At 49.9% G+C, this 27802-nt stretch overlaps 1 protein-coding gene across 2 annotated transcripts in view; it reads right to left on the bottom strand.

Annotated features, from left to right (window-relative positions):
- Nucleotides 1-5265: 5265 nt before the first annotated feature.
- The window catches only part of FAM174B (family with sequence similarity 174 member B), a 40862-nt gene continuing 18325 nt past the window's right edge, over nt 5266-27802 (bottom strand). For both annotated transcript variants that reach the window (XM_070775059.1, XM_070775060.1), the window contains 2 exons: nt 22943-23074; nt 5266-6983 (listed from right to left, as the gene is read on the bottom strand). In XM_070775059.1, coding sequence (XP_070631160.1) covers nt 6980-6983; nt 22943-23074 — 136 coding nt within the window. In that variant the 3' untranslated portion in view covers nt 5266-6979. The remainder of the gene's footprint in view (nt 6984-22942; nt 23075-27802) is intronic.

Here is a 27802-nt window from a genome sequence, read left to right as displayed (position 1 = left end):
GGTTCCCCAGAGCCTGAGGGAGACCATCCCAAGGCTCAGCGAAGAGTGGGGACTAACTGCCCCCAACAAGTAGAGGGAGGGCCGATGCTTTTGATTGAGGGGGAAGGGATGGGAGGGGAGCATCCAGAGTCAAGAGAGGGTGGGAGAAGAGAGGGCTGTTGGCAAGACTCCATGCGAGGCTGGACGCTGATCGGGGGCCCAGGGGACACTCCAGTGGCAAGAGGAAAGAAGGTTTAAAAGCAGCAAACGTCTGAAGCCCCCTTGTAGAAGTGTGTGCATGAGTGCCTGTGACACACAGGGTCAGCCCTCCCCAGAACACCCGCCCCCGTTCCTCCAGAAAGTCAAAGCACTGCCCCTGAATATTTTATATGATGCAGTCTTAATGGCATCTCACACCCAGGGTGGCCTGGTAAATAAATACAGCTGCAAATGTGCAGAAGGCAGAAACCAGGAGGCCAAAATGACCCCATGGTCTCAAGCCCGCAGGCGACCGACGAGCGCACGCAAATGGTGCTGGCCTCTGAGATCCCGCTATCTTAGATGCCAACAGGGCCCGGCCACCTCGGAGAACAGACGCCTCTGCAGAGTGCCACCACAGCCATCACCCAGCACGGTGGGCGATATCACCACGGAGAAGCAGACCTTGAACTGGATCTGAACTGGAAAGGGACGGTGTGTGGCTCATCCAGGAACCACTGAGGAGGTTGGCTGGATGCAAACAAAAGGGCTGGGCAGGTGACTGGCGGGGCGAAGGGAAACGGAGGGCCAGGAGGGGCTGGGAGAGGCTGTGAAGAGCCTCCAGGGCTGAGTTAAAGAGTTTGGACTTTTAATCTGTTGGCAACAGGGAGCCGCTGAAGGTTTATTGACCAAAGGAGCACTTGGGTGCACTGCCCTCTCTGCAAAGAAGGTGGGCAGAGCCCAGGGGAGCCCAGGGGCTGAGAGACCAGTTAGGAAACCAGCTAGGAGTTTAGGGTCTCTGGAGGAGGGGCCCTGACCAGAGCAGGGGCTGTGGGTGGGAAGCATGGTGGCAGGGGAAAACTTAGGATGCCTGGAGACGCGACAGGACTGGTGAGCCCCCGGGTGGGGGCGGGGAGGGCGGAGGAGGAGAATAGACACTGAGTCAAAGATGACTCGGCTGACATCAGGGCCTGGGAAGGTAAGCGGGCGCGCCCAGGGGACCCCAGAGAGAGGCCAGTGGGGCTCTGGGGAGCCAGCTGGGAGATGCACCTGATGAGTTCACGGTCGGGGAGAGAGAGATTGGGGGGGGTGGGTGGTGCTTCGGGAGGCTCAGGCTTTCCTCAGGAGCAGACTTGCTGGCGGCCGACTCCTCTGCCTTCTCAAGGGCTTGGAGGTGGCGTGCCACCTTGCCCTTCTCTGAGAGCGACGTCTCGTTGGATGGAGACGTGTGCCACCCCAAACAGCCCCATTCACGTCCCCCTCCCCAGTTCGCAGCAGTTGCATGGAGCCCGAGCTACGCAGCCCCTCCCCTCTGCCACTGGGTCCTTCTGGGAGTCAGGCCCAGGGACCCCCGCCCTGCTGTCTTCCCCCACGCCCGCTCAGAATCGGCACAGCCACCCATCCACCTGCATGATTCTCTTACGCCTCTTCAGACCCATGCTGCAGCGGGTGCTGGCGTGGCACCTGTGGCTCAGTGCGCCTGAGACCTGGCCTGTCATCAGGGACTTAACAAGGCACTGGGCTCCAGGCAGGACCCAGGCCGCTGCCTCCAGATGACCTGGCCTGCAGGACCAGGTGAGCCCTGCGGGACCAGGTGAGCCCTGCAGTGGGCGGCTGGCTTTTCCTCATGGGCAAGACACCCTCTCTGAATTGGAGCTTTTCACCTGTAGGTTCTGAGAAGGAAACTCAGTAGTACTTTTTGAAGTTTTTTTGTTTTTTTCCCCCTGCTCACCAGGAAGAGCCCGGACATACAGGAGCGTTGACAACCAACCCTCCACTCAGACTAGTTTTAACCCTTCCTTAGACATCAGGACCATCTTACCAGGTACCCAGGAACCTGGAAACGCTGATCCTCCAAGCAGGATGGTTCTCCTGCGCACGGGAAGGGACCTGCCGCCCCTCTAAGTCCCCGTTCTCCCTCCAAGGCACGTCGGGCAAGCCCCTGCTGGCTTTCTGACCTCCAGTATCTGGGACGAGGGACCATGGGTGACCCTCCAGCTGGGACATCGGGGGCCAGGTTGGGGGTGGGCATCGCGGTAACTAAGGGCTATGGCGGAAGACGGGCCAAGGCGTGGGGGGCCAGAACTCGGGAAGGCCCGGGGCCGTGGCCCCGGGCGGGGCACAGGGAGCCCGCCGCCTTCTAGCTCTCCGGGATGAGGCCTCGCCTGGGAGCTTGTTGGAAATGCAGAGTCCCAGGCCACAGGCCTGCTCTTTGAGAGCCCACATGATGAGCTCCGGCGAGTGCATCCTCGGGAGGCTCCTCAGTACCAGGAGACGTGCAGCCGATGTCGCCGCAGCGGAAGCTGAGGTCGGCCAGGGTGGGGCGGGGGCAAAGTGTCGGGTGTCGGGGTGCCCCCACCGGCCGCAGTGCTCTTTGGGCAGGCCAGGTGAGGTTCGGGGCTTTCAGACTCTTGAGTCTTGGCGCCTGACTGCCTTCGGGAACGCCCTGACGGCGGTCTCCCTAGGGGGGCACCGTGTTGTCAATCTGAGGTGTGTTTGTGTGTGTGTGTGTGTGTGTGTGTGTGTGTGTGTTTATAGGGGGGTCCGAATCCACCCCCGGCCCCGCAGGCTGTCGCCACAGCCTCTCCAGTCCCGGGGTGCGGAGACAAAGCCCCCAGCACCCGCGCCGCGCCAGCCAGGGCGCGGAGAGCCGCGAGGCGAGGCGAAGGCGGCGGCCTCCGGCTGGGTCTTGCTTAGGGTTCTGGGTACAGACGCTTCGGGCTCAGCGGAAACTTACCCTCAGTGGGGGAGAGGGCCGAAGCTCCCGCCAACTCCGGAGCCCGAGTCTCCTCAAGTGTGGACCGACAGTGCTGGACTCTGCGACCCCAACCTGAACCCCCGCCCTACACTTTCCAGCGTCGTCTCGCTCCGCGGCGCTCCATCCCGGGGTGCAGACTTTGGGGTCGGCTCCGTCCAGGCCCTAGGATCTCGTTCCAAGGATGACTGTCAGCACCGCAGAGGTAAGCTGCAAAACTGAACACAAACCTCTGATGTTGAACGCAGTAGTGCGCAACAGAGGCGGCATCCCATGTCAGTGATGCCGAGACTTTCGGATAGACATCTGAAAAAAGACTGAATCCTGACCTCCTTCGACGGCCGCTTCCAGGACAGGGCAGGGGGCGCCAGTGCTCCGGAACCCGCCCCCCTGCACCTCGGGATCACCGGGGACACGTGCTGATGCCACGCCCACGGCGGTTTTGGGAAGCCAGGTAGGGCTCTGATGAGTCTGCTGCGCTCAGGTCGGGAGCCAGGGCAGCAGCTGCCCTTTGTGAGCTCCACTCAGTGACACATGGACGGTCCCTGAGCTGCTCGACCAGGGTGCAGACAGCCAAGGGTCAGAACCACACACAGCCGGGCCTGGGCGCCAGCAGAGATGATGCTAGACCGGGATGAGCCAAGCTCTGCACTCAGGTCGACCTCATCCTTCCCCAGGAAGGGGCCTAAAAGGGAGGAAAGAGGAGGAGGAGAAAAAGAAACTAGCCATAGTCTGAGCTCTCCTTTGGGTGCAGTTCAGACCCCAGGGGCCTCACTCCTTGTGCTTGGCCAAGGGGCTCTTCCTGTCCCTCTGCTTTTGCGGGTATCAGTTAGAGATGGAGTCCCTCGGTGGTGCAGTTCTCCCAAATACAATGCCAAGTCTCTTTTAAAAAGTGTTAAATATTTGTGGACACAGGGAAATGCTCATAATGGTAAGTGAAAAAAATCAGGTCATATGACCCAAATGTGTAGAGAACAGTTGAAAAGGCACAGAAGTGTAAGCAGAGCTGGCTCCTTCGCTTGTCAAGGCTTCTGAGGCCCCCATCCACCCCCATCCCTGCCACACCCTTGTCACCCTGCCATCCCTCTAGGCCACCGTGTCTGGTCTTCCCTTCAGACTCAGCTTCCTGAGCTTTCCAGTTAACACAGAGCCCTGCATAAGTGGGTCCTCAATAAATGTTTGCAAATGATAAATGCAGATAAATGACCAAAGGAAGGGAGGGAGGGAGAGACACTGAAATGCCATTCCGAGTTATCTGATAACTTATTTTATCTTCTTTATAATTAACTATCTTCCAAAATGTCCCCCATAAAAACATTGCTTTTATAATAAATTCACTTTTAATCAAAATTTGCTTTTTAAATCAGTCTGAAATGTTTTTCTCATAACTTCCAGTCCTATTTTTTAAGTGAATCCAGAAGACACCAGACTAGATTGCGTCTCCACAGCATTCACACCTTTCAGATCTGATGCTGGACATGTGATGGGGCTTCCCTGGTGGCTCAGATAAAGCCTGGTAAAGAATCTGCCTGCAATGCAGGAAACCCCAGGTTCAATCCCTTGGGTCAGGCAGATCCCCTGGAGAAGGGAATGGCAACCCACTCCAGTATTCATGCCTGAAGAATACAGACAGAGGATCTTAGCGGGCTATAGTCCATAGGGTCACAAAGAGTTGAGCTGATGGACTAACACTTTGAATTTCATGCGCTTGTAAAAGAATGGGAACCGGGTCTTCGGGATCGGGGTACCCCCATTTAAGGACACCTAAACTTCCCCAAGGGAGGAAAGCAGAGATGCTGGGGGTGTGGGATCCTTTTGGACCATGGGCCCCTTTCACCATGAAGTCGGCCCCTCTGAAGGGCCCAGGAAAAGAACAAAAAGAGGGAAGAAGACCACCTACCAGCTCTGACATTCCCTCCAGCCCAACTTTGCTTTTCCAAGGCCCAACTCACTCTGCTTTTAAGAAACAGAACTTATCTTCATAGAGGAGGGGCTGGATAATGCAGGTAATGGAAGGGTCCCCCCGTTGCCTCCTCTCCCACCCCACCCTCCCTTCTTCCCACTGCCCGGGAACCCACTCCCCCCAGTTCCAGTCGACACAAAGGCCAGCCTGCCTACTTCACCTTGCCGCCTCTCCACCAGTGAGGGGTGCGCAGTGGACAAAGCAGGGCAGTGTGCCACGCCCCTGGGATATTTTTCTAAACTCCCAGGACCAGGGACCTGCCCATGGTCCCCCATCTCTGCCCCTCCCAGCCTCAGGCCCGCCTTTCTGATCACAGGAAGGCACCCTACTGGACTCCCAGCTCAGAAAACATTCAAGGCAATGCACACAGTTTGCGCCAGAAGGGTTTTTATTTAAGAGCCTGTGGTGCCAGAGCCCTGGCATCTGGAAGGTCATCCTTGGGGGCTGCCTCTGCCAGGCCCAGTGGCAAGCACCTGGTATTTACCCGTCAGGCAGAAGAACCATCTTCTCCGAGGATGGAAAGGCAAGTGGGAGCCGTGGCTCCAGTTCGAAGGTTATGAGGGCACACAGCTCCCAGGTGCCCCGGCCCACTGAGTCACCCCCCCGCGAGGACACAGTAGATGGCAGAGACAAAGCTGTCCCAGCCCTCCGGCAAACAGGGCAGAGAAAGGGAGAAGGGAGGCCAGCGAAAGCAGTGTGGTCACGGGAGGCGCCAAGGGGCAGCGGGCCCCCACCTTCAGGCTGGCCATCCCCAAGCATCGTCCTCCGTCCCCCACAGGCCAGCGAGTCAGCCTGGCAGGCCCAGCTGGGCTTGGGAGCCAGGGGACCCCAAAGCAGGGCAGCCCCCTTCTCAGGAAACTGAAGAATTTGAATAGAGGAGGCAAGTGGGAAAAGGCTGGAGTTTTTCATCCCAAGCGGTGGAGGAGCCAATACACAGGCAAATATGGGAACCCTGCAGAACGCCAGGAAAGAGATAGAAAAATTTTAAAAACATCCTTCCAGAAAGAACAGAGTCACCCGCACCCCAAGGCACTGCCCGGAGACTTTAGCCAGAAGGACACTGGGAGACCGGAGGCCTCTAGCGTCCCGAGAATTCAGCCCGAGGCCCCGCTTCCAGAAGCCAGCAAGTGTTGGGCGCTCGAGCTGTGGGACAGCCCGCCGCCCGGACCCCCGGCCCCACCTGCGGGAGGGGCCCGCCTGCTCTCAGCACCTGTACCTGGGTGGGCTCCTGGACCAGCCTGGCCTGGACCAACAGTCCCTGGCAGGGGTTTTTTATCAGCCAACCAGATCACCATTCAAATGATCACAGTGATTTTTTTTTTGTTTTAATTCCATTTCTAAGACCAACAACGTAGAACGCTGACAGGGCAGAGAAACAACGGATGTTACTAACTGAAGACGGGTGAGCACTTTCTCTTTGGAGATGGAGAAATTATCTCACGTATACACCCACACACACACACTCACACACTCACTCACAGCAAACACAGGTAGAGGTCTCTCCCTGATACTCAGAATTCTTTGTGAGCTAGCCATGGCCAGTTCTGCTGAACCCTTTGGGAAAAGGAAAGAAAAGGAACCACAAGGACTGGTTTACACCTTGTACGAGCTGAGCAGCTCTACGCCCCGCGCTCTAAAACTTGGACACAGCCACCACCAACGAAAGGCCAGTGCTCCAGCAAGCCCAGAAAAACCACGTCCAAAACATCGCTGATCCAGGAGAGCGGACTGTCGGAAACCCTTGGGTCCTTGGTCACTTCTGATGTCTCTCACTTTCGTCGACAGAGTTGCTTTAAAATTATTTTTAAAATCAGCCTGTTTCCACCCCTTAGCAAGGCAAAAGCCCTCTCGGGGAAGAAAGGAAGGGGTGACATTTTAAAGGGGCGTCTGGAGGGTGGTGTCTCCTGCAGTGACACACAGAGCCGACGTTGCACACACACACACACACAGGAGTGTGCCAGAGTTGCACAAATAATGTTTGTTTTGGTTTCAACACCTCGGATGGGACAGCTTCCAGATCTTTCACACCCGGAGCCTCAGCTGACCAGCTTGCCACAGGATGCCGACACGCTGGTGAACAAGTTTTACCTAAAAGAAGAGGAAGAACAAGTCAGTGACCTCTGGCAGAGCCGCACACCCACTGCCACCCCTCCCGAACCACGGCCATCCCCCAGGCCACATAATCACTGTCACCATGGCAGGGCAGATGGCACCCTTCTCCATGCCCCTCCAGCAGCACTTCCTGAGCTGCCACCCCACCTCTATTCCCATTACACTGAAAAGCCGTCTTTTCAGTTTTTGAAAACTCCACCCTCCTCAACTCCAGGACCTTTGAACGTGCTGCCTGCAATGCACAACCACTCCTCCAGGTAATGCCTTCCCTTCGCTCGGCTCCCAGCTCAGCAGCCTTTCCTAGGTCCCCACACAGACCTCTGTACACAACCTCTCTTCTTGTAACCCTCCTTCTTAGCACTCCTGCGGGTATTTACACCAGGGCTTGGAGAAGGAATTGGCAACCCACTCCAGTATTCTTGCCTGGAAAACCCCACGGACGGAGGAGCCTGGTAGGCTACAGTCCATGGGGTCGCAAAGAGCTGGACACGACTGAGCGACTTCACTCACTCACTCAGCAAGCTCTCCCTGTTTAGAAGTCCGGAGAGTACTAAATATTTTTGACTTTTCAGGTCCTTTAGTTTTTGTGGCAGCTGCTCGACCTAACTGCTAGAAATGCTTGGCATGGCTGAGTTTCAATAAAACCTTATTTGTGGATGCCGAGGTTTGAACTGCATTTAAGTTTTACATGTCATGAAACGTTATTCTTCTTTTGATTCTCTTTCAACCATCAAAACTGTAAAAATCATTCTTGGCTCGGGAGTCGTAAAAAAAACAGGCAGTAGGCCAGGTTTGGTCTGGGGGCCGTAAGCTGCCGGCCCCTGGTTTGTGGATTATGACCTGTGGTTTATGTAATAATCTGATTGATGTCTGTCTCTTGCTTAAACTGGGAGCTCCCTGCAGATGAGATGCTTGTCTGAACTTGTTCACCTTTAAACACCAGCACCAAGCACAGCATCGGACAATTGTAGGGGGTGCAAGAGATATTTGTGCAATGATCAAGGAAAGCTGAAAGACTAAATCTATTCAAGACATCATCCAAAGACTTACAAAAGGAGGGAAAATCTGAGACGTGTCCATCTATTAACGTTTAAATGTGGACATTATATAATCTGGGCTTCCCAGCAATAAAGAATCCACCTGCCAGTGCAGGAGACATGGGTTCAATTCTTGGGTCAGGAAGATATTCTGGAGAAGGAAATGGCAACCATTCCAGTATTCTTATCTGGGAAATCCCATCAACAGAGGAGCTTAGTGGGCTACAGTCCATGGGGTCGCAAAAGAGTAGGACATGACTGAGCAGCTAAACAATGATAAAATCACATGAAAAAATAGTAGGGACTTATTAGAACTTACAAAATAACAAACTTCTCTGCATGATATTACTGTTGTTCAGTTGCTAGATTGTGTCTGACTCTTTTCAACCCCATGGACTGCAGCATGCCAGGCTTCCCTGTCCTTCACAGTCTCCCAGAGTTGGCTCAGACGCATGTCCATTGAGTCAGTGATGCCATCCAACCATCTCATCTTCTGTCACCCTCTTCTCCTCCTGCCTTCAATCTTTCTCAGCATCAAGGTCTTTTCCAGTGAGTTGGCTCTTCGAGTGAGGTGGCCAAAATTTTGGAGCTTCAGCTTCAGCATCAGTCCTTCCAATGAATATTCAGGCTTTATTTCCTTTAGGATTGACTGGTTTGATCTCCTTGTTGTCCAAGGGACTCTCAAGAGTCTTCTCCAGCAGCACAACTCGAAAGCATCAATTCTTCAGCACTCAGCCTTCATTATGATCCAACTCTCACATCTGTAGATGAGTTCTAGAAAAACCACAGCTTTGATGTTATCCCAAATATAAATATCAGGTAGCTAATTACTGAAAGATATGGACATCCTATTTTTAGGAAATGCACACTTTATTTTGGGGGGAAGGGACATGATACACGTAACTTATTTCAAATGGTTCAGAAAAAATAATCTGAACACACAGAGCCACCATAAGGCAAATGAGGCAAAATATTAAAATAGGAAAATCTAGGTAAAGTGTATCTGGGTGTTCCCTATACTCTATTTGTTTTGCAACATTTTTTAACTTTGAAATTATTTCCAATTAAAAAAAAAGGTGGGGGTATCCTCGTACTGTCCACTAGGGTCCCCTACTCAACAGAGTAGAGAAGAGAAAGATAAATCCCCATGGCCACGTCCACACTGTGAAGGCTTAGATCACCCACATACCCCCTTCTCTGGGTTGGGGAGTGGGCGGCTCACTCCCACTGACTGACATCCACAATCTACAGAGCCAAGGCACTCACTCCCACTCTATAGATGCAGCCTGAGGAACTCCCAGCAGCCCTGACCCCACCATCAGGCTCTCCACTGCATCCGGCTGCAAGTTCAGTGTTGAGCATGAAGGGCAGGGGCCAGGACACTGGAGACGGAGCAGCAAAGGTTTCCTAAAGTGAGAATCGGACCAGAGTAAAGGGGCCCGATTCCCAAGAGCTATCCCCGAGCAGACATGCATGTGAACAGAAGCACAAGCCAGTGAGCCTGCTGAATCTGGAAAAAGCAGACTGTCAGTGCTCACAGAGATGTGAACTTTACATACCACCAGTGCGCTGAAAATTCCCTTTCACTGGCATCCCCAAATTGCCATTTAGTTGAACTGCATCTTCCAGATGCCCTGAGGGCCCACCCCTGATTCTCTGATAGGTTCTCTGCCTGCACCCCGTCCCCTGCCACATACACCATGTGCAGCTGTTGACACCCCTTGTGTTTATAGGAATAAACACCCTCATGTGCACACACACACACACACACACAGAGCCAGTAGAACTGGATCAAGAGGAGGGGAGCCCACGAGGAATCAAGCACATCGGATTCCTCAGGCTCCCTCTCCAGCGGAACTAAACCTCAGAGGCTGCTCCCGGACAAAGGAAACAGACCTGCTCATCCACCCCACAGGGAGTTCTGGGGGCGTATACCAGCACCCCTGAGGTCACCGGCTCTGGATCTCAAGTCTGAGCGCTGTGCTCAGCTGTGCTTCAGACTCCACTGCTACCAGGACTTGGGAAGTCCTGGGGAAAACCAAAATGGGGATTGGGGTGAGGAGGCTGGCCGTAAAGTCCCCACTCTCTTCTTTTCACCCCGCTGTTTCCCTGAGGCCATGAACTTTGGGGTGCTCTCCTGGGGAGGGGCCTAGGTTCACAGCTTTAGGCCACCTGGTTAGCTTAAGTCACTTCCATCGTGCCCGACTCTTTGTGACTTAAGCTCCTCTGTCCACGGGATTCTCCAGGCAAGAATACCAAAGTGGGTTGCCATGCCCTCTTCCAGGGAATCTTTCCAACCCAAAGATCGAACCTGCATCTCTCACGTCTCCTGCATGGGCAGGTGGGTTCCTTCTGGTTGGTGCCACCTGGTTAGTCCCACACCTGCTCAAAGCTGCACCTGTCGACATGCCATTATTTCTTCCTCCAATGCCCTCACACTCCCCCCTGCCCGTTAATCGGCTCCAGGCTCACTCCCCGGTCCTTCCTAACCCCCTGTAAGCTTCATCTCCACTGGGAAGGGGTGCCAGCAAGACGAGACCCTCCTGGAGGCCCACAGAGCCCTGTGTGACCAGGTCCTCTTGTGAGAGTCTGTGTTTCTGCCGTCTCGCCATCTCAGCCCAGAACCTGCACTCACCGTGATCTGGGCACACACAGAAGGTGATGGGCAGAGACTCCCAAGGGGGCTCTCTGGGTCCTTTCCCTCCTCCAGAGCAGCCAAACCACTGCTGACATCCTTGCTTTGTCATTAAGGCCAACCAGAAAGGGGGTCCGATCTGACCCTGTCCCCACCCTTCCTGGAGACTCCAGGTGAAGGCATGTTTAGGCACCATGAGATATGTTTATTCCCTTCAGATTTGTAACTAACCTGCATGACGACGCTGGGTTATAGCCATCCCAGAAAAGGAGAGACACTCCCCAACCTGTCCCTGTCCCATGCTTCACAGGAAGCTTATCTGTGGGTACAAAGAGCCCTCCACAGGGGACCAGCTGTCTGGGAACCAGGATGCCTCAGAAGGACAGCACAGCAGGCATGGGAATAAACGATGGAGAAGCCAGGCGGGAGGCTGGGCTGCACATATGAGTGCTCTGGAGACCGGCAGACAGGAGGACCCCACCACCCTGTGCCAGGGGCCCCGGGCAGTCCCCCTGCTTTGATCCCACCACGCCGAGCACAGAAAAGAACAACCCAACAGCGCGGCAAGCTTCTACCAAAGCTCTGCCGGCGAGGACTGTGTGTGTTCCTTCCCTTTCCCCCCTTTTCACGCCTGATTCTCACACAGCACTGCAAACCGTATATGTACATAAGCAGGCCACTCAATCAAATTCACTGAAACATGGACGGGCCTAGAGATTATCGTACGAGGTGAAGTAAGTCAGAAAGAGAGAGACAAATACCACAGGATGTCACTCAAAAGTGGAATCGAAGAAAATGACACAAACGAGTTTCTACACAAAGCAGAAACTGATCCACAGACACAGAAAACAAACTTATGGTTATCGAAAGGGAAAGACAGGAGGGAAAATTTAGGAGTCTGGGATTAATACATGCACACTGCTATATATAAAACAGGGGTTCCCAGGTGGTGCTAGTGGTGAAGAATCCACCTGCCAGGGCAGCAGATGTAAGAGACGTGGGTTTGATCCCTGGGTCAACAGAAGATCCCCTGGAGAAGGAATGGCAACCCACTTCAGTATTCTTGCCTGGACAATTCCATAGCCAAAGGAGCCTGGTGGGCTACTGTCCATGGGGTCACAAAGAGTCAGACACAACTGGGCACGAACGTATATATAAAATAGATAATCAACAAGGATCTGCCGTACAGCACAGGGAACTATACTCAAGGTTTTGTAATAACCTATGAGGGGAAAGAATCTGAAATAGAACAGATATATGTATATGTATAACTGAATCACTTTGGCTGTACACCTGAAACTAACACATTGTAAATCAACTATACTTCAATAAAAAAAGAGAGTCACTGAGCAGTAAATTTTCATCACCACACAAATTCCTGTTTCCATAGTCTCCCTCCTCATAGACATAAAACTCAACTAGTTTTAAGGGGCACAATACCTTAGCTGAGAACTGCCCCCAAAATGCCAGTATTGCGATTCAAAGAAACAAAAATGCCTCAGGAGACACTCATTTACATATAACACGTAAGCTCAGCATTCTGCAAGCAAGAGGGCTGGCAGAGAGTTAGTCAGACTGCTTTGGGGATGGCCTCTGAGGTTGCTTCAGGTCCAGGTAGGATGCCCTGGGGGAATCCACCTGGCAATGCAGGAGACACATGTTTGATTCCTGATTCAGGACGATCCCCTGGAGAAGGAAATGGAAACCCACTCCAGTATGCTTGCCTGGAAAACCCCATGGGCAGAGGAGCTTGCTGGTCTACAGTCCACAGGGTTGCAAAAGAGTCGACATGACTGAGAGACTCAACAACAGGATGCTCCAGCACCCTTGGGGAGCCGGCAGGTCCTCGGGTCCCCTCTGATTCCTCCCAGGCCCCAGCAGCTCAGGGTACCCACTGCCTCTGCAGCTGTCCCCACGCTGACACTCCAACAGCCTCACTCCTCATCCTCAGGAGATGAGGGCTCGTGGGGCAAGCCAATGGGCTTTCCCAGCTCGAGGATTCGAGAAGTCATTGCCCTGAGTGTGCTTAGCAGGGACTTAGCTTTGGCACTGCCCTAGGGTGGCCGTGGGGACCCAGGTCCTGGACCTCAGTCTAGGATAACCAAATCAAATCTGTTTTCTCCCTCTCCTCCCACAGCCTCCAGGGGCCTCTGGCTGCAAACAGCCACTGAACGCATTTTGTTCCAAAGATAAGATGATGCTAGGCACAGCCCCCAGAGGTACAGGGGACATCTCGTGTGTTTCTAATTATATTCTCTCCGGTAGCCCTATCCAGGAAAAGGTGGGTGGCAGGCATCTCTGGAACGCACATCGGCACTCCCACGGGTCACATCTTTTCCAGACTTAAGACGCAGAGGAACTGAACCCTCCCTCCCGGCCCCAGGGAACCAGTCTGGCGAGAGCCGTGTGTTCTCCAAGCAGAGCGCTTTTGAGCTGTGCTGGTCACAGCTGCTGGTGCCGCCTACCAGATGGAGAAAGAGTAGCATCCGCTCGCCCCTGGGGTTGCCCAGAGGATGTCACAAAAGGCCTCAGTAATAAATCGGGGAGGTACAGAGGCCCATAGCATCAGCCACTATATACGCGAGGCCAACCAAGCTCAAATGCATGCAACCAGGATGCAAATGCCTTTTGAAATAAGGAATCATTTCAAAACCCCAGGGTTCTCTGCACTCCAGTAAGCCATCATTTCTCTCTTCCAATTAGCCTTTTTAAGTACAGAGTTGGAAATTCTTTTCCGCAGACTCTCTTCCCTCCTCCCACACATGCACGTTTGTGTGCTTAGTCGCTCAATCATGTCTGACTCTTTGCAGCCCCGTGGACTGTAGCCCACCAAGCTCCTCTGTCTCTGGAATTCTCCAAGCAAGAATACTAGAGTGGGTAGCTATTTCCTTCTCCAGGGGATCTTCCTGACCCTGGGGTTGAACCTGTGTCTCTTAAGCCTCCTGCACTGGCAGGCGGGTTCTCTACCACTGCACCACGTGGGCAGCCCCTTTCCCTCCCCGCACCTGGCCCTAGACGTTGGGGTTCTAACCTCACACGTTGTAACATCTCGGTGCCATGGGAACCTGGGAGGAGGGCTGCCCACGGAAGCCTTGCCCTGCGTGCCTTCTCTCCACCCCACCTCCTGCCTGGCTGATGCTCATGGGCTCTAAGTGAGATGTTATCCGAGCCACAAGCGTAATACAAGGCAGGGTACCACCTTACCACCCGGGCACCAGAAACACGATTTTCCTCTTTGCACTCATTCATAAAACCAACTAAAGTCATGATTCAGCCACATCCGATTTAAATGTAGTCTGTTTCCCAGCAGGAACCAAAAACTTTAGCTGAGTTATGTCTAAACAGGAAAGATGAGGACCGGTGAGCAGACCATCACGTGTAGACAGAGAAGGTCTCAAAAGCACTAAAGCCGACATCAAACCAGCCTTAACATCCTTGTTCTTTCAAACGTATTGACCTAAAAAGTGGTTTGTGACATGCCATTCAGGTGGAAAACCGTTCCAAAGCTATGTGGGTAACACAGTCCTATTTCTGTCAAAAAAAAAAAAGGATTCTACAGGTACGTACTCACACACACTCTAGTGGTTATTGTTAAGTAGTGAGAGTAAACGTAATTTTGTTTTTCCTTTTTTTAAATCTGTAATCTCCATAGCATACGTTACATCTGTAATAAGAAAAGCTATGACCCAGTCTTTGTCTTTTTCAATGACCGAAGGTCTTTGAGCCCAAGGACTAGAGGGGTCTTTTGTCGGATGACTCGGCCCCAAGTTCATGCACATCCTCACAAACGGCACCAACTTCTCACAGGAACCACTTGAAGCCCATCGTCCTTCACAACAAACAGGGAGGCAGGGTAGTGCCTGGCACTGATAAGGAGAGCCTGAGGGAGGCAGCTGAAGTAGATAAGATTACAGAATAAATGCTAACGTCAAGGCAGCTGAAAATAGAGGAGCTGAATAGCCGATGGAAGAAGTTAGAAAAAAAAAGAACAGAATGCACTCAAGGAAAGCTTAAGGTAGAGAAGCAGAAATCAACTGAAATCGAAAATGATAATAAATAGAAAGGATCAAAGAAACCAAAAGTTGGTTCTTTGTACAGATAAAATTAAATGTACAGCAAGACTGATCTAGAAAAAGGAGAAAAGACAAACAAGCAATATTATTATCGGAGAAGGCAATGGCGTCCCACTCCAGTACTCTTGCCTGGAAAATCCCACGGACAGAGGAGCCTGGTGGGCTGCAGTCCATGGGGTCACGAAGAGTTGGACACGACCGAGCAACTTCACTTTCAAGCAATATTAAGAATGCAAAGGGGAGACTTCTCTGGTGGTGCAGTGGCTAAGACTCCATGCTCCCAAGGCAGAGGGCCCGGGTTCAATCCCTGGTCAGAGAACGAGATCCCACGTGCTGCAAATAAAGATTACACGTGCCACAGCTAAAACCTGGCAGAGCCAAATAAACAAATACTTCAAAAACAACAATGAAAAAGAATGAAAAGGGGACCATGACTACACACGGGACAAAGAATAAAAAGATGATAAAAAGAGAACATTGTGAATAACCTTAGACGATACATTTGAAAACGTGGATGACAAGGATAAAATCTCAGAAAAATAAAACCCATCAAAACTGCCCCAAGAACAGGACCTCCCGGTGGTCCAGTGGCTAAGACTCCGTACTCCCAATCCAGGGGGCCCGGGTTCCGTCCCTGGTCAGGGAACTAGATCCTACATGCCCCAAGTAAAGATCCTGCATGCCCCAACAAGACTGGGCACAGCCAAATAAATAAATAAGTATTTTTTAAAAGCCAAAAAATTGCACCGAGAAGAAACAAAGACTAAATGGTCCTGTAACTATTCAAAGAATTAGACATCAATAGTGTTTTCCAGTCTGCAAACAAAGAAAGCATCAGGGCCCAGACAGTTTTAGCAAATTCTACTAAACGTTTAGAAACAAATAATTCTAATCTGATATTATCTCAGAGAAAAGGAAAATAAGGAACTGCCTCAATTTGTTTTATGAAGCTAATAAAACTTCTACCAAAGCCTGACAGTTCAGTTCAGTCACTGAGTCATGTCCACAGACTGCAGCAAGCCAGGTTTCCCTGTCCGTCACCAACTCCCAAAGCTTGCTCTAACTCATGTCCACTGAGTCGGTGATGCCATCCAACCATCTCATCCTCTGTTGTCCCCTTCTCCTCCCACCTTCAATCTTTCCCAGCATCAGGGTCTTTTCCAATGAATCAGTTCTTCGCATCAGGTGGCCAAAGTATTGGAGCTTCTGCATCCGTCCTTCCAATGAATATTCAGGACCGATTTCCTTTAGGATTGACTGGTTTGATCTCCTTGTAGTCCAAGGGACTCTCAAGAGTCTTCTCCAACACCACAGTTCAAAAGCATCGATTCTTTCGCATTCAGCTTTCTTTATAGTCCAGCTCTCACATCCATACATGACTACTGGAAAAACCATGTAATGCAGGCATAAGTGGTTTAACCACTAAGTCATGTCTGATGCTTGGGACCCCATGGACTGTAGCCAGCCAAGCTCCTCTGTCCATGGGATTCTCTAGGCAAGAATACTGGAGTGGGTTGCCATTTCCTTTTCCAGGATTCTTCCCGACCCAGGGATTGAACCTGGGTCTCCTGCGTTGCAGGCAGATTCTTTACTGACTGAGCTACAAAGGAAGCACCATAGCTTTGACTAGATGGACCTTTGCCGACAAAGTAATGTCTTTGCTTTTTAATATGCTGGCTAGGTTGGTCATAGCTTTTCTTCCAAGGAGCAAGTGTCTTTAATTTCAGGGCTACAGTCACCATCTACAGTGATTTTGGAGCCCCACAAAATAAAGTCTCTCACTGTTTCCATTGTTTCCCCACCTATTTGCCATGAAGTGATGGGACCAGATGCCATGATCTCAGTTTTCTGAATGTTGAGTTTTAAGCCAACTTTTTCACTCTCCTCTTTCACTTTCATCAAGAAGCCCTTTAGTTCTTCTTCGCTTTCTGCCATAAAGGTGGTGTCATCTGCGTAACTGAGGTTATTGATATTTCTCCCAGCAATCTTGATTCCAGCTTGTGCTTCATCCAGCTCAGCATTTCACATGATGTACTCTGAGTATATGTTAAATAAGCAGGGTGACAAAATACAGCCTTGACATACTTCTTTCCCAATTTGGAACCAGTCTGTTGTTCCATGTCCAGTTCTGCATACAGACCTGCATACAGATTTCTCAGGAGGCAGGTCAGGTGGTTTGGTATTCCCATCTCTTGAAGAATTTTCCATAGTTTGTTGTGATCCACACAGTCCAAGGCTTTGGTGTGGTCAATAAACCAGAAGTATATGTTTTTCTGTAACTCTCTTGCTTTTTCTATGATCCAACAGATGTTGGCAATTTGATCTCGGGTTCCTCTGCCTTTTCTAAAACCATCTTGAACATCTGGAAGTTCATGGTTCACATACTGTTGAAGCCTGGCTTGGAGAATTTTGAGCATTACTTTGCTAGCATGTGAGATAAGTGCCATTGTGCGGTAGTTTGAACATCCTTTGGCATTGCCTTTCTTTGGGCAAAGCCTGACAAGGATATGACAAAATAGGAAATTTACAAACCAATCTCAGTCTCTAAGAGAAACAAGAAAGTCCTAAACAAAATATCAGCAAACTGAAGGTAGCACTGTGAATAAAAACATGACCAGGACCAAACTCCTTTTATCTCAGGAATGCAAAATTGATTTAATATTAGGGGAAAAAATCAATAATTATAAGTTCACCACCTTAACAGATTAAAGGAAAAAGTATAATATTCTCAATAGAGCTAGGAAATACATTTAATAAAATCAACATTAGCAAACTGTGAATAGAGGGAAGCTTCTTGGGAAAAAATCTACAAACCCAATACGGTTTGTATAGTATTTGCTATAGCAAACAGTGCAGTTAGTGTCAATACTGAAAGCACAGCTGTTAAGATCAAGAATAAGACAGGATGCCTATTACCATCACTTGTATTTAACAAGGACTTAGAGACCAAGAATGAGTATAAAAAGGCTTTTAAAAAAAGGGTAGAATGATGAAGGACTTGAGGGAAAGGGAGGCACTCCCATTAGTCTCACATGATATATCGACATAGAAAACTCAAAAGAATCCACAGTTACACTACTATAATTCATAAGAGTTTAATGAGGCTGCTGGATATTTTTTAAATCACCATTTTTAAAAAATCAACTGCATTTCTAGACACCATGGAAAGTAAGAAGGCGACATGTTTTAAAAGGAGGCTCAGATTGAGGTCATGAATCATGTGGCAGCGGCTTACAGAGGCACTTGTCTTTGAAGCTGTTCCCAAAGTGACAGCAGAGAGAAGCCTGCAGCCCCAGAAGCAGAAACGCAGGCGTGGAGACTGATCCGGTGGGACACGGGGGCCATTACGGTAGATGATCGGGGATGAAAGACTAATATGAAAGGACTTGCTGGGTCCCGACTTTCTGCCCAGAATCGGGGTGGAGGAGAGGCACAGAGGTGCCTGGGGGCCTTAAGTGATTCCTGTATTAAAAATCACCACGGGTGAAAGGCCCCATGCTGCTGCTGTGTGACTTAGAGAACGGAGCGGGGGGCATTACTACACTGACCAAAGAACACGCTCCAGAGCATGGCCACAGACCAGGGAGCAGACTCAGATTCTCAAACAGCAGAAGTATTATCTGCTACCTTAACACCTACCAGGTGGTTCCATGTAATCATCTGCCAAAGTGTCCACTGACAGACGAATAAATAAAGTGTGGTATACATACACACACACAATGGAACACTCCTCAGCACCAAATAGAAAGGAATCACGCCACTTACAAGACCCCAGATGGACCCATGAGGGCATCACGTTAAGTGAAGTAAGTCAGACTGAGAAAGACAAATATTGTGTGATCTCACTTATATGTGGAATTTAGAAAAACCAAACTCATAGAAAAGGAGATGAGATTTGCAGTTATCAGAATCAGGGCCCTGGGGATGGGAGAATTGGGCGAAGGCGGTAAAAAAGGTTCAAGCTTACAGGTGGGAGACGAATACACCCTGGGAAGGTAATGCACAACGCAATGACCCCACGTAACACTGCTGCATGACGGACCTCAGGGCTGCCTGGAAAGTGGATCCCAGAAGTTCTCATCACAAGGGAAAAAACGGTTTTCTAACTATGTGACGTGCTAGATATCAACTAAACTTATTGTGGCAATCATTTCCCAATACATGTATGTCATATGTTTTCCTTCAACTTATACAGTGCTATGCAAGAAAACTGAAAAAAAAAAGTTTTAATTTTGCCTTTGCAAAATTACCCATCATTTACCATCATTTGCCTTTGCTGGTGACTGTCCTAGCCAGGAGCAATGCCAATACAGCACTAATTGTTCCTAGGAAAGGAACTTGCTCCATTGTCTGAAGCATTGAGATTCACTGGGGAAGGTTCTTGGTCTGACAGTGGGTTCTGTATGTTCCTCCCCCTCATGCCATCGGACACGACTTCCACCCAGCCGTGTTCAGACGACAGTAATACTTATATCCAGACCCTCTTCCCACCTATACTCAGGAACAAGCCTACACTTAAGACTGTCCAGACAGACCATTATATTTCTTTGCTCAGGCTTTTCTTATGCAGTCAGACCTGGGGCTACCACAAAAATCGCTCCGTCCATCGCAGCCCCCAAGGAGTCAGCTCAGACACCAAATATAAATGAGATCCCATTCCATGGCTCAGAATCAGAACAGTCCGTGATCCACTAAAGCCATCCAGGGCTCCCTCCTGTACAATAACCCCAGCAGGCCTGCAGGACGCAGCCAAGCCTTTCCATTGTGACTCAATGAAGACAGCATTGTCTTCACATTTCATTTTATTTCGGTGACTTGAATGTGAGATAGATAAAATGGCTTAGCAATAAAATCAGTATAACCACTTCTTATGTACATAGTATTCTGCAGTACAGATGCATATTAGTAATTGTTTTGATTCTTCTCAAAGGGGGCCGTTATTTACCTAAAATGCAAATCATAGTTAATGGTTTGTTCCTCTATATATAACAAACCCATGTCTTAATGTTGTGCATTTCCCATAAAATTTATGTGTGATTCATTAACAACTCTTTTTCCAATATCAGTATGTACGTGAATACAATAGTACATTTTTTTCAGACATGAGTATAAATAAAATAGCATTTGAAAGTAAAAAATATATATGTCAGATTATAAAACACCTTGGAATATATCTAGCAAAAATTCATAATACATTAATGGAGAAATTTTTGAAAGACATTTCTTAAAATACCTAAATCAATGGGAAGTCATTCCACACTCATGGATGAGAAGAGAGAATATAAAGGGCCTGATTCTCTTTATTTTTTTTTTATTGAGGTATAGTTGATATACAGCATTATGTAAGTTACAGGTATGCAATATAATGATTCAAAATTTTTAAAGGAAAAACTTTTAAAGGTTATACTCCATTTATGGTTATTATAAAGTACTGGCTATATTCCCCGTGTGGTGCAATGTATCTCTGTGGCTACTTTTATACCTAGTGGGTTGTACTTCTGAATCCCCGACCCCTATCTTGCCCCTCCCCGTTGCCCTCTCCTCACTGGTAACCACTAGTTTGTTCTCTGTATCTGTGAGTCTGCCTCTTTTTATTTTGTTATATTCACTACTTTGTTGTATTTGTTAATTCCACACATAAGCGATATCATATAATATGTCTTTCTCTGTCAGATGTAGTCCACTTAGTATAAAGGGCTGATTCTCTTTAAATCAATCTACAGAGTCAACACAGCTCTCATCAAAATCTCAAACACTGCTTTCTTGAATCTAACTCATTTATAGCCAAGTACACCCAAGGTCGTGCTAGAAAAGGACAATTCAGGAGAGATATGGATGACCTATATTCACTCCCTGGAGGAAAGACTATGACCAAGCTAGACAGCATATTAAAAAGCAGAGACATTACTTTACTGACAAGGTCCATCTAATCAAAGCTATGGTTTTTCCAGTAGTCACATATGGTTGTGAAAGTTGGACCATAAAAAAAGCTGAGCACCGAAAAACTGATGCTCTTGAACTGTGGTGTTGGAGAAGACTCTTGAGAGTCCCTTGGACTGCAAAGAGATCAAACCAGTCAATCCTAAAGGAAATCAGTCCTGAATATTCATTGGAAGGACTGATGCTAAAGCTGAAGCTCCAATACTTTGGCCACCTGATGTGAAGAACTGACTCATTGGAAAAGACCCTGATGCTGGGAAAGATTGAAGGCAGGAGGAGAAGGGGACGACAGAGGATGAGATGGTTGGATGGCATCACTGACTCAATGGACATGAGTTTGAGCAAGCTCTGGGAGTTGGCGATGGACAGGGAAGCCTGGCGTGCTACTGTCCATGGGGTCACAAAGAGTCAGACAGGACTGAGGGACCGAACTGACTGACTTTCTCAGTCATGGGAAATCTGTGTGCCATGTGACTCTTATGGGTCAACCTGACTGGGTGACACGGTTCTCAGATATTTGGTCAAACAGTAGTCTGGGTATATCCAGGAGGGTGTTCTTGCTGAGATTAATGATTATCTGGATCAACTCAGTAAAGTAGGTTGCCCTCCCCAGCGTGGGTAGGTCTCATCCAACCTGTTGAGGGCCTGAACAGCGCAAAAGTCAGGATAAGGGGAGATTTGCTCTGTGCCTGTGTTGAGCCAAGACACTGGTCTTCTCCTGTGCTCCCACTGCTCACACCACCGGCTCTCCTGGTTCCCAGGCCTTCAGACCTGGACCTTTGTAACAAACCTCTTCCTGTATGCACATATCCTGTTGATTCTGTTTCTCTACAGAACCCTGTGGGGGAGTGTGGAATCTCCAGATTGGGCCCAGCCTGCATTGGGGTCTCATCTTTGCCACTAAGACCTGAGACCTTGGCCAACCCAGGGCCCCTCTCTGGGTCTCCACGCCCTCATCTCTAAACTACATTCACCAGGACCACCCTGGCAGTCTAGTGGTGGGGAGTCCATTTTCCACTGCAGGGGATAGAGGTCTGATCACTGGTTGGGGAGCTGGGATCCCACATGGCTCGGGGCAGCGAGGCCCACACATTCTAGACACTAAGCCTGGGTGCTTAGTGGCTCACCAGATTGAGCTCATGGCTCACCCATGAGCCATGGAGAGCCCGTGTGCCCCCACTATAGAGTCCACACCCACACTCTGGAGAGCCCATATGCCGCAGCGTAAGCCAAAGACAGCCATAAATAAACAAATAAACTCCAGTCACCCCAGCTTTCACACTGAGAATCCCACAGACCCAAAAGCAGTACACCCCAAAGGAGCCAAAACCCAGAAGACAATCCTGAAGTCACACAGTCATTCTGACTTTCCACAGGCAACCTTAAAGAAAAACACCAGCCTTTGGAACTCAGCAGTCAGTTCCATCCAAGGAGTAGCCCCCACCCCACATGCTCCATTACCAGCTAACCAAGCCCAAAAGAGCAGTTTCCATTCACGTGCACGGCGTGAGGCACAGGAGGCTGTGTGCACCAGACCCCCGCCAGCCTGTGCTCGGGAAGCTCATAGTCTGAAATCCAGCCCCTCTTCTGCTCCTGTAAAGCTGGTTCCTCCCAATGAGGGAGTCCCGGGTTCAACCCCTGGGTCAGGAAGGTCCCCCAGAGAAGGAAACGGCAACCCACTCCAGGATTCTTCCCTGGAGAATCCCATGGACAGAGGAGCCTGGTGGGCTACAGTCCATGGGGTTGCAAAGAGTTGGACACGACTGAGCGGATAACACTTTCACTTTCACTTTAAAGTGTCAGCATCTGGAAAGAGCTGAGAACACCCATTTCCCTGCTGGCTTCCTGGGTGCTGTGCATTCCCAGAAGGGATCAGAGCACTTCTCCCCACGTAAGCAGAACACCCAAGGTCAAAGACAGACAAAAAACAAGATTATACTCCTGGCCACTCAGTGTCTTCCAAGGTGGACCTCCCCACCTTCCTGAGTCTGTGAGCGCAGGAGGAAGCCGCTGTCCCCACCCAGCCTCTGTTGTTGTCGTTTAGTCACTCAGTCATGTCCCCCTCTTTGCGACACTGTGGACTGTAGCCCCCAAGGCTCCTCTGTCCATGGGATTTCCCAGGCAAGAATACTGGAGTGGGTTGCCATTTCCCTCTCCAGGGGATCTTCCCGACCCAGGGATCAAATTTGCATCTCTTGCTTGGCAGGTGGATTCTTTCACCACCAAGCCGCCAGGGAAGCCCCCCAGTACCTGTATTTGATGTCAAATACTGTGGAGTCCTCGTCCTCATCATCCTCTTCGTTCAGCGGGGCCATTTCCACTCGCTCGGCGGGAGTGGTGATGATGTCATACTTGCGGGTCTTCTTCAGTCTCTTCCCAGACCTGGACGAGGGGAAGCACATGCCTGAGACTAGGGCGATGCCCACTGAAGTCAGCCACGCTGCCACCCCCAGCCCAGCTCCCAGGAGACCTGGCAAAACCCCATCCAGCTCCTTCACTTCTGGCCATGGGACCTCGGGCGGGATCCTGACCTCAGCATCCCTCGTTGGTCCTCACCCACAAAGCAAAGATGTGCCCAGAGGGCTATAAAGCCCAGGGATCAGGATCCATAACACCCAAACGCAAGATTTTCAAAAGGCAAAGTAAGGCAAAGAAAACCCACGACGAGCCAAAGATCAGAATGTTCACTGTGGATGGAGCTCAGCCACGCCCTGGGCCAGGCCTGAGGCACCTCGTCCCCTCAACCCCCAGCCCCTCACCCTCGCCCCAGCCCTGCTGTGTCGGCAGGTCACTGCTCCAAGCACAGGCATCACAGCCTGGCACCACCGTGTGCACTGCCCCATGGGCCGCCCAGTGAATCAGAACCCAGGCTGGGCCACTTTCTACCTGCGTGATCACAGGCAAGTCGGTCAATCTCCTGAGGCCTCAGTGTACTCATAAAGAAACTGGTCTGAGAACAAGATCTGTGCCTCACAGGCCAGGGAGGATGAAGTGAGACGAGGCATTCAATCAGCCCAGGCAGCAGGCTCTCGGCAAAAAGGGCTGCTGGTGAAAAGAATCAACAGAGAGGGACTTCCCTCGTGGTCCAGTGGCCAAAACTCCATGCTCCCAGTGCAGGGGGACGGGGTCAATCCCTGGCAGGGAAACTAGAGCCCACATGCCCCAGCTAGAACATCCTGTGTGCCACAACTAAGACCCAGCACAGCCAAATAAATAAATTTTAAGAAAAAGAATCAACAAAAAGGAGTTAAATGGGCTATGCCTCTCTCACATGACAAGGACTTGGACAAATGAGTATTGTTTCCATCACAAGGATTTACGACCACAGGGAGCTGTAACCCTAGGCTTTTACCTCTGGGATGGTAGACGGTCACTGGGGGCCCCCAGGAAACTGCTGAGCAAGGCTTTTGGTCTCCAGTGTCAGACCTTCTCTATGAAGCATGCAGCACTGATCAGGCCACGCTGAGAGTTTATGATGCCACAAGGAACAATATTGTTTTACAACTACTGATGCTCTATGCATTTATTTCTCCACTATTTTGAACTTTTTCCCAAATGCCTTGTATCCTCTGATGTCCTTCTTTTGAAAATAAATATTTGAAACTGTCTGTGAGAAACCAGTCAAACCACCACCACCCCCAAATCATAAATACGGCGCTGAAGAATCATAGTCTCTAAACATGCTTCCCACAGGCCGTAAGCCGTACCTACATAGAGACCATGTCAAAGACACATGTGGGGTCTCTTTGCCCCCAGCACACAAAACGCCTCAAGAAGTTTGCAAAATAGTGAAAACAGAAGTTCACCTTCAAGTAAGAATTTCTTAGGAACAGCAACTTGCTCTTTTCTTGAAGAAAGAAAGCATTAGTCTCTCAATTGTGTCCAGCTCTTTGCGACCCCATGGACTGTAGCCCGCCAGGCTCCTCTGTCCATGAAATTTTCCAGGCAAGAAGACTGGAGTGGGTTGCCATGCCCTCCTCCAGGGGATCTTCCCAACCCAGAGATCAAACCAAGGTTTCCAGCATTGCAGGCAGATTCTTCACTGTCTGAGCCACCAGGGAAGCCCAGGGAAGCTCTTTTCTTGCCTAGTATTCATCAAAAACATGATTTGTGAAAGGATTATTTACATAGAAAATATATATATTTATCTACACCTTTGACATAAAGCAACCTACATAGCCTATAGTATTTGCTGCCTGCAGTTCTCTGTGTAGAGATTTTGGGGCATCAGGTATACAGCCTGACAACCCCCTAGCCTCATTACAAAGCAATCTGCCATTGTGCTTCCATCACAAGCACTGTGTGTGTGTGTGTGTGTGTGTGTGTGTGTGTGTGTATGTGTGAGACACCACATGCATTTCAAGCACGATGCAGCAAGGTGCAAATGCCAAGCCAGGTGTTAAGAGGGGCACAGCCAGTGGCCTCCCCGGGGCCACAGGACAGCAGTATTTTGCAAGCAGGTTTGTGCGGGAGCTTAAATGCTAACGTGATAAACCCCGCCAGTCCAGATTCTCACCATCAAGATTCTTGTTTTCCCTCCACCTCCTGCCAATGGAATAAAATAGATCTTTTGTTCTGCCTCAGAGGACTTACAAACCCTGACCAACTTAATCTCCAACACTGGATGGAGATATTTAAGCCCAGAAATGGCTCCATGTGCCACAGGCAACCCACGACAAAGCCACAAGAAAACCATCCACCCCCGAGCCCTCTAGACTAGGGTCAAGCCCCAAAAGTATGCTGACCCACACACCACACCTTTCTCAGGAAGTCTCCTATCTCCGCCCTGATGGGTCACAGCTGTTCAGAGGAACACCTGACTTTGCAAAGGACTTGCCCTTCTGTTAGCTGTGCCCAGTGCCAGGGCTGCCCACTGGCACACACACCTGCACGAGCATCTGGAACACTAGAACAGGAGATGGCCTGTGGACCTGAGGGCTCAAGAAGGCTCCTGTAGATGCCCAAAGAGACGAGCACCCAGATGACTTCTGGATGAAGTCACCACTGTTGGAGCCACGTTAGGCATTGCTGACAGAATGGAGGCATTGGAGCCACGTTAGGCATTACTGACAGAATGGAGGCACGGCCCCAACCCCCTCTCCTCATCCCGCAGGCACGGTCCCAGGATGAAGGAGTTAGGTCTTGTGATTCTGACTTGTTCTTTCCTTTCTTCAGTTGAGTTGGCTGGAAAGAATGTTAAGGTGCTTATTGATCTTGAGAGAGGCATGAGAAAGCACAAAGCCTTCTGCAGTTGTGCCCAGAAAATAATCTATAAAATAACCATTGACATTTGTTCAAGGATCTTTACAAAGAATGTCCCAGGATGAGCACGTAGGCCGCAGCTTGAGGCCATGGGAAGGACTGTTATCTGAGACCTGTTTGTGAGGGAAATGTTTATGGCAAAAGAAGTTTGCTGAGTTTAGGGTTTAGGAATAATTAAGAATAGCTAGAAGCCTTTTTAGGAGATAGTGATCTTAAGATGCTAGGGGCAAACAGGATTTAGAAAGATAAGAAATAAACTGAGGACTGTGGCATGAGTTACAATGTAATCACAAGTTAAGTATAGGACACATAAGAGAAAGTAGATAATAGTAAAGCTGAAGCAGGAACTCTGTTTGAAGGGCAACAGTGATTTCTGGAGACAATAAATCTGTGTGGGCGAAACTGAAAATGTCAAACCTCTGACCTAATGCTTTTGTCAAAGTATAGAAGAGAACCTGAAGCTTGAAATAAACATGCAGTTCCGTACTATGAGTCAGAGGCTACATCATCGTCTGCCGACACCGCTCACCCCTTCAGGCTGATTCCCCAGCTCCTGGACCTGGACTCGGGCATGTTGGTAACCATTTTTCAAACATCATGAGGCTTACAGGATGCAAAATCTGGACTGTAAACCTCAGGCTGCACTTGGAACCTGAAACCTCACTTAGTCACTGGTTCTGGAGCAGGACTGACCACTGACCCTGGGAGAAGATTCTGGGGGCTCTGACTTCAGCCCTGCTTCACGGGAATGAATCCCCATCACCCACAGAATCACCTTCCTTCTTCCTGACTGCTTATACAGAGTCTTGTGATGAGAAAATTAACCTACTGAGCTTAAAATAAGACCCTTGAACCCCTACCCATGGGAGAAGCTGGAACACAACCCAGCCTCTAGAACACCATGGCCTACTTGCTTTAACACCAGGCATTCCAAACCAGGTCACCTGAGAAGATAATTTTAAACCTCAAGATTACACCAAAGGTGTGACAGTTAATTTTATGCATTGACCTGACTGGGCCACAGGGTACCCCAACATTTGTTTAAGCACTATTTCTGGATGTGTCCGTGACAGCGATTCTGGTTGAGATTAACCCTGGAATCGGTAGACTGAGCAAAGCATATTGCCCTCCCCAGTGCCCTCACCCAACGAGTCAAAGGCCAGAATAGATAAGAAGGACTGACCTCACACAAGGAAGAGAGAATTCCTCTGCCTGGGGACTGAGACACCATTTTTTTTTTTTTTTTTTCTGCCTTCAGAATTGAAATCTTAGCTCGTCTTAGATTTCTGGCCTGTATGTGTACACACACACACACATACACAACACACACACACACTCTTGGTTCCGTTTCTCTGGAGAACCCCATCTAACAACCCTCTGCAGGAACCCTCATGCATACATCAAACACCAGTCCTGAAACAATGAAGACATTGCATTTCCAACAAATCTCTGAGACACAACACCCTTCACAAAAGAGGAGTAATTCCTGCTGTTTTGCTACTGGGTCTGTTACTAAGGGGAAACCACGATTTGGGAGAGGTTGAAAGAGGCTCAACTTCATCTGTGGCAGAAGCTGTGAAGCTGGTAGGGCGGCACTGGAGGGAAACCATGGCATACAACTGGAGTGGGCCGGGATGGGGCAAGGGTGGGGTGGCTCGTGTGTCTCTCAGATTGAAAGGTGAGCTCTTTCTTTACCATGTGGGAGTCAGAAGCAGGGAAGTGCATGAACAGGGTCAGTCAGCATTTCCTGCAGAGGCTCTGACTCTTGAGCCTCGCTGGCCTGGAGTCAGAGAACGCAGTCATCCTGCCTCCGGGAGGGAGATGTGAGACAAGGGGAAAACAGACTCA

Source organism: Bos indicus, chromosome 21 (assembly GCF_029378745.1).
Source record: "Bos indicus isolate NIAB-ARS_2022 breed Sahiwal x Tharparkar chromosome 21, NIAB-ARS_B.indTharparkar_mat_pri_1.0, whole genome shotgun sequence".
NCBI lineage: Eukaryota > Metazoa > Chordata > Mammalia > Artiodactyla > Bovidae > Bos > Bos indicus.
This window is presented reverse-complemented; position numbering and strand designations above follow the sequence as displayed.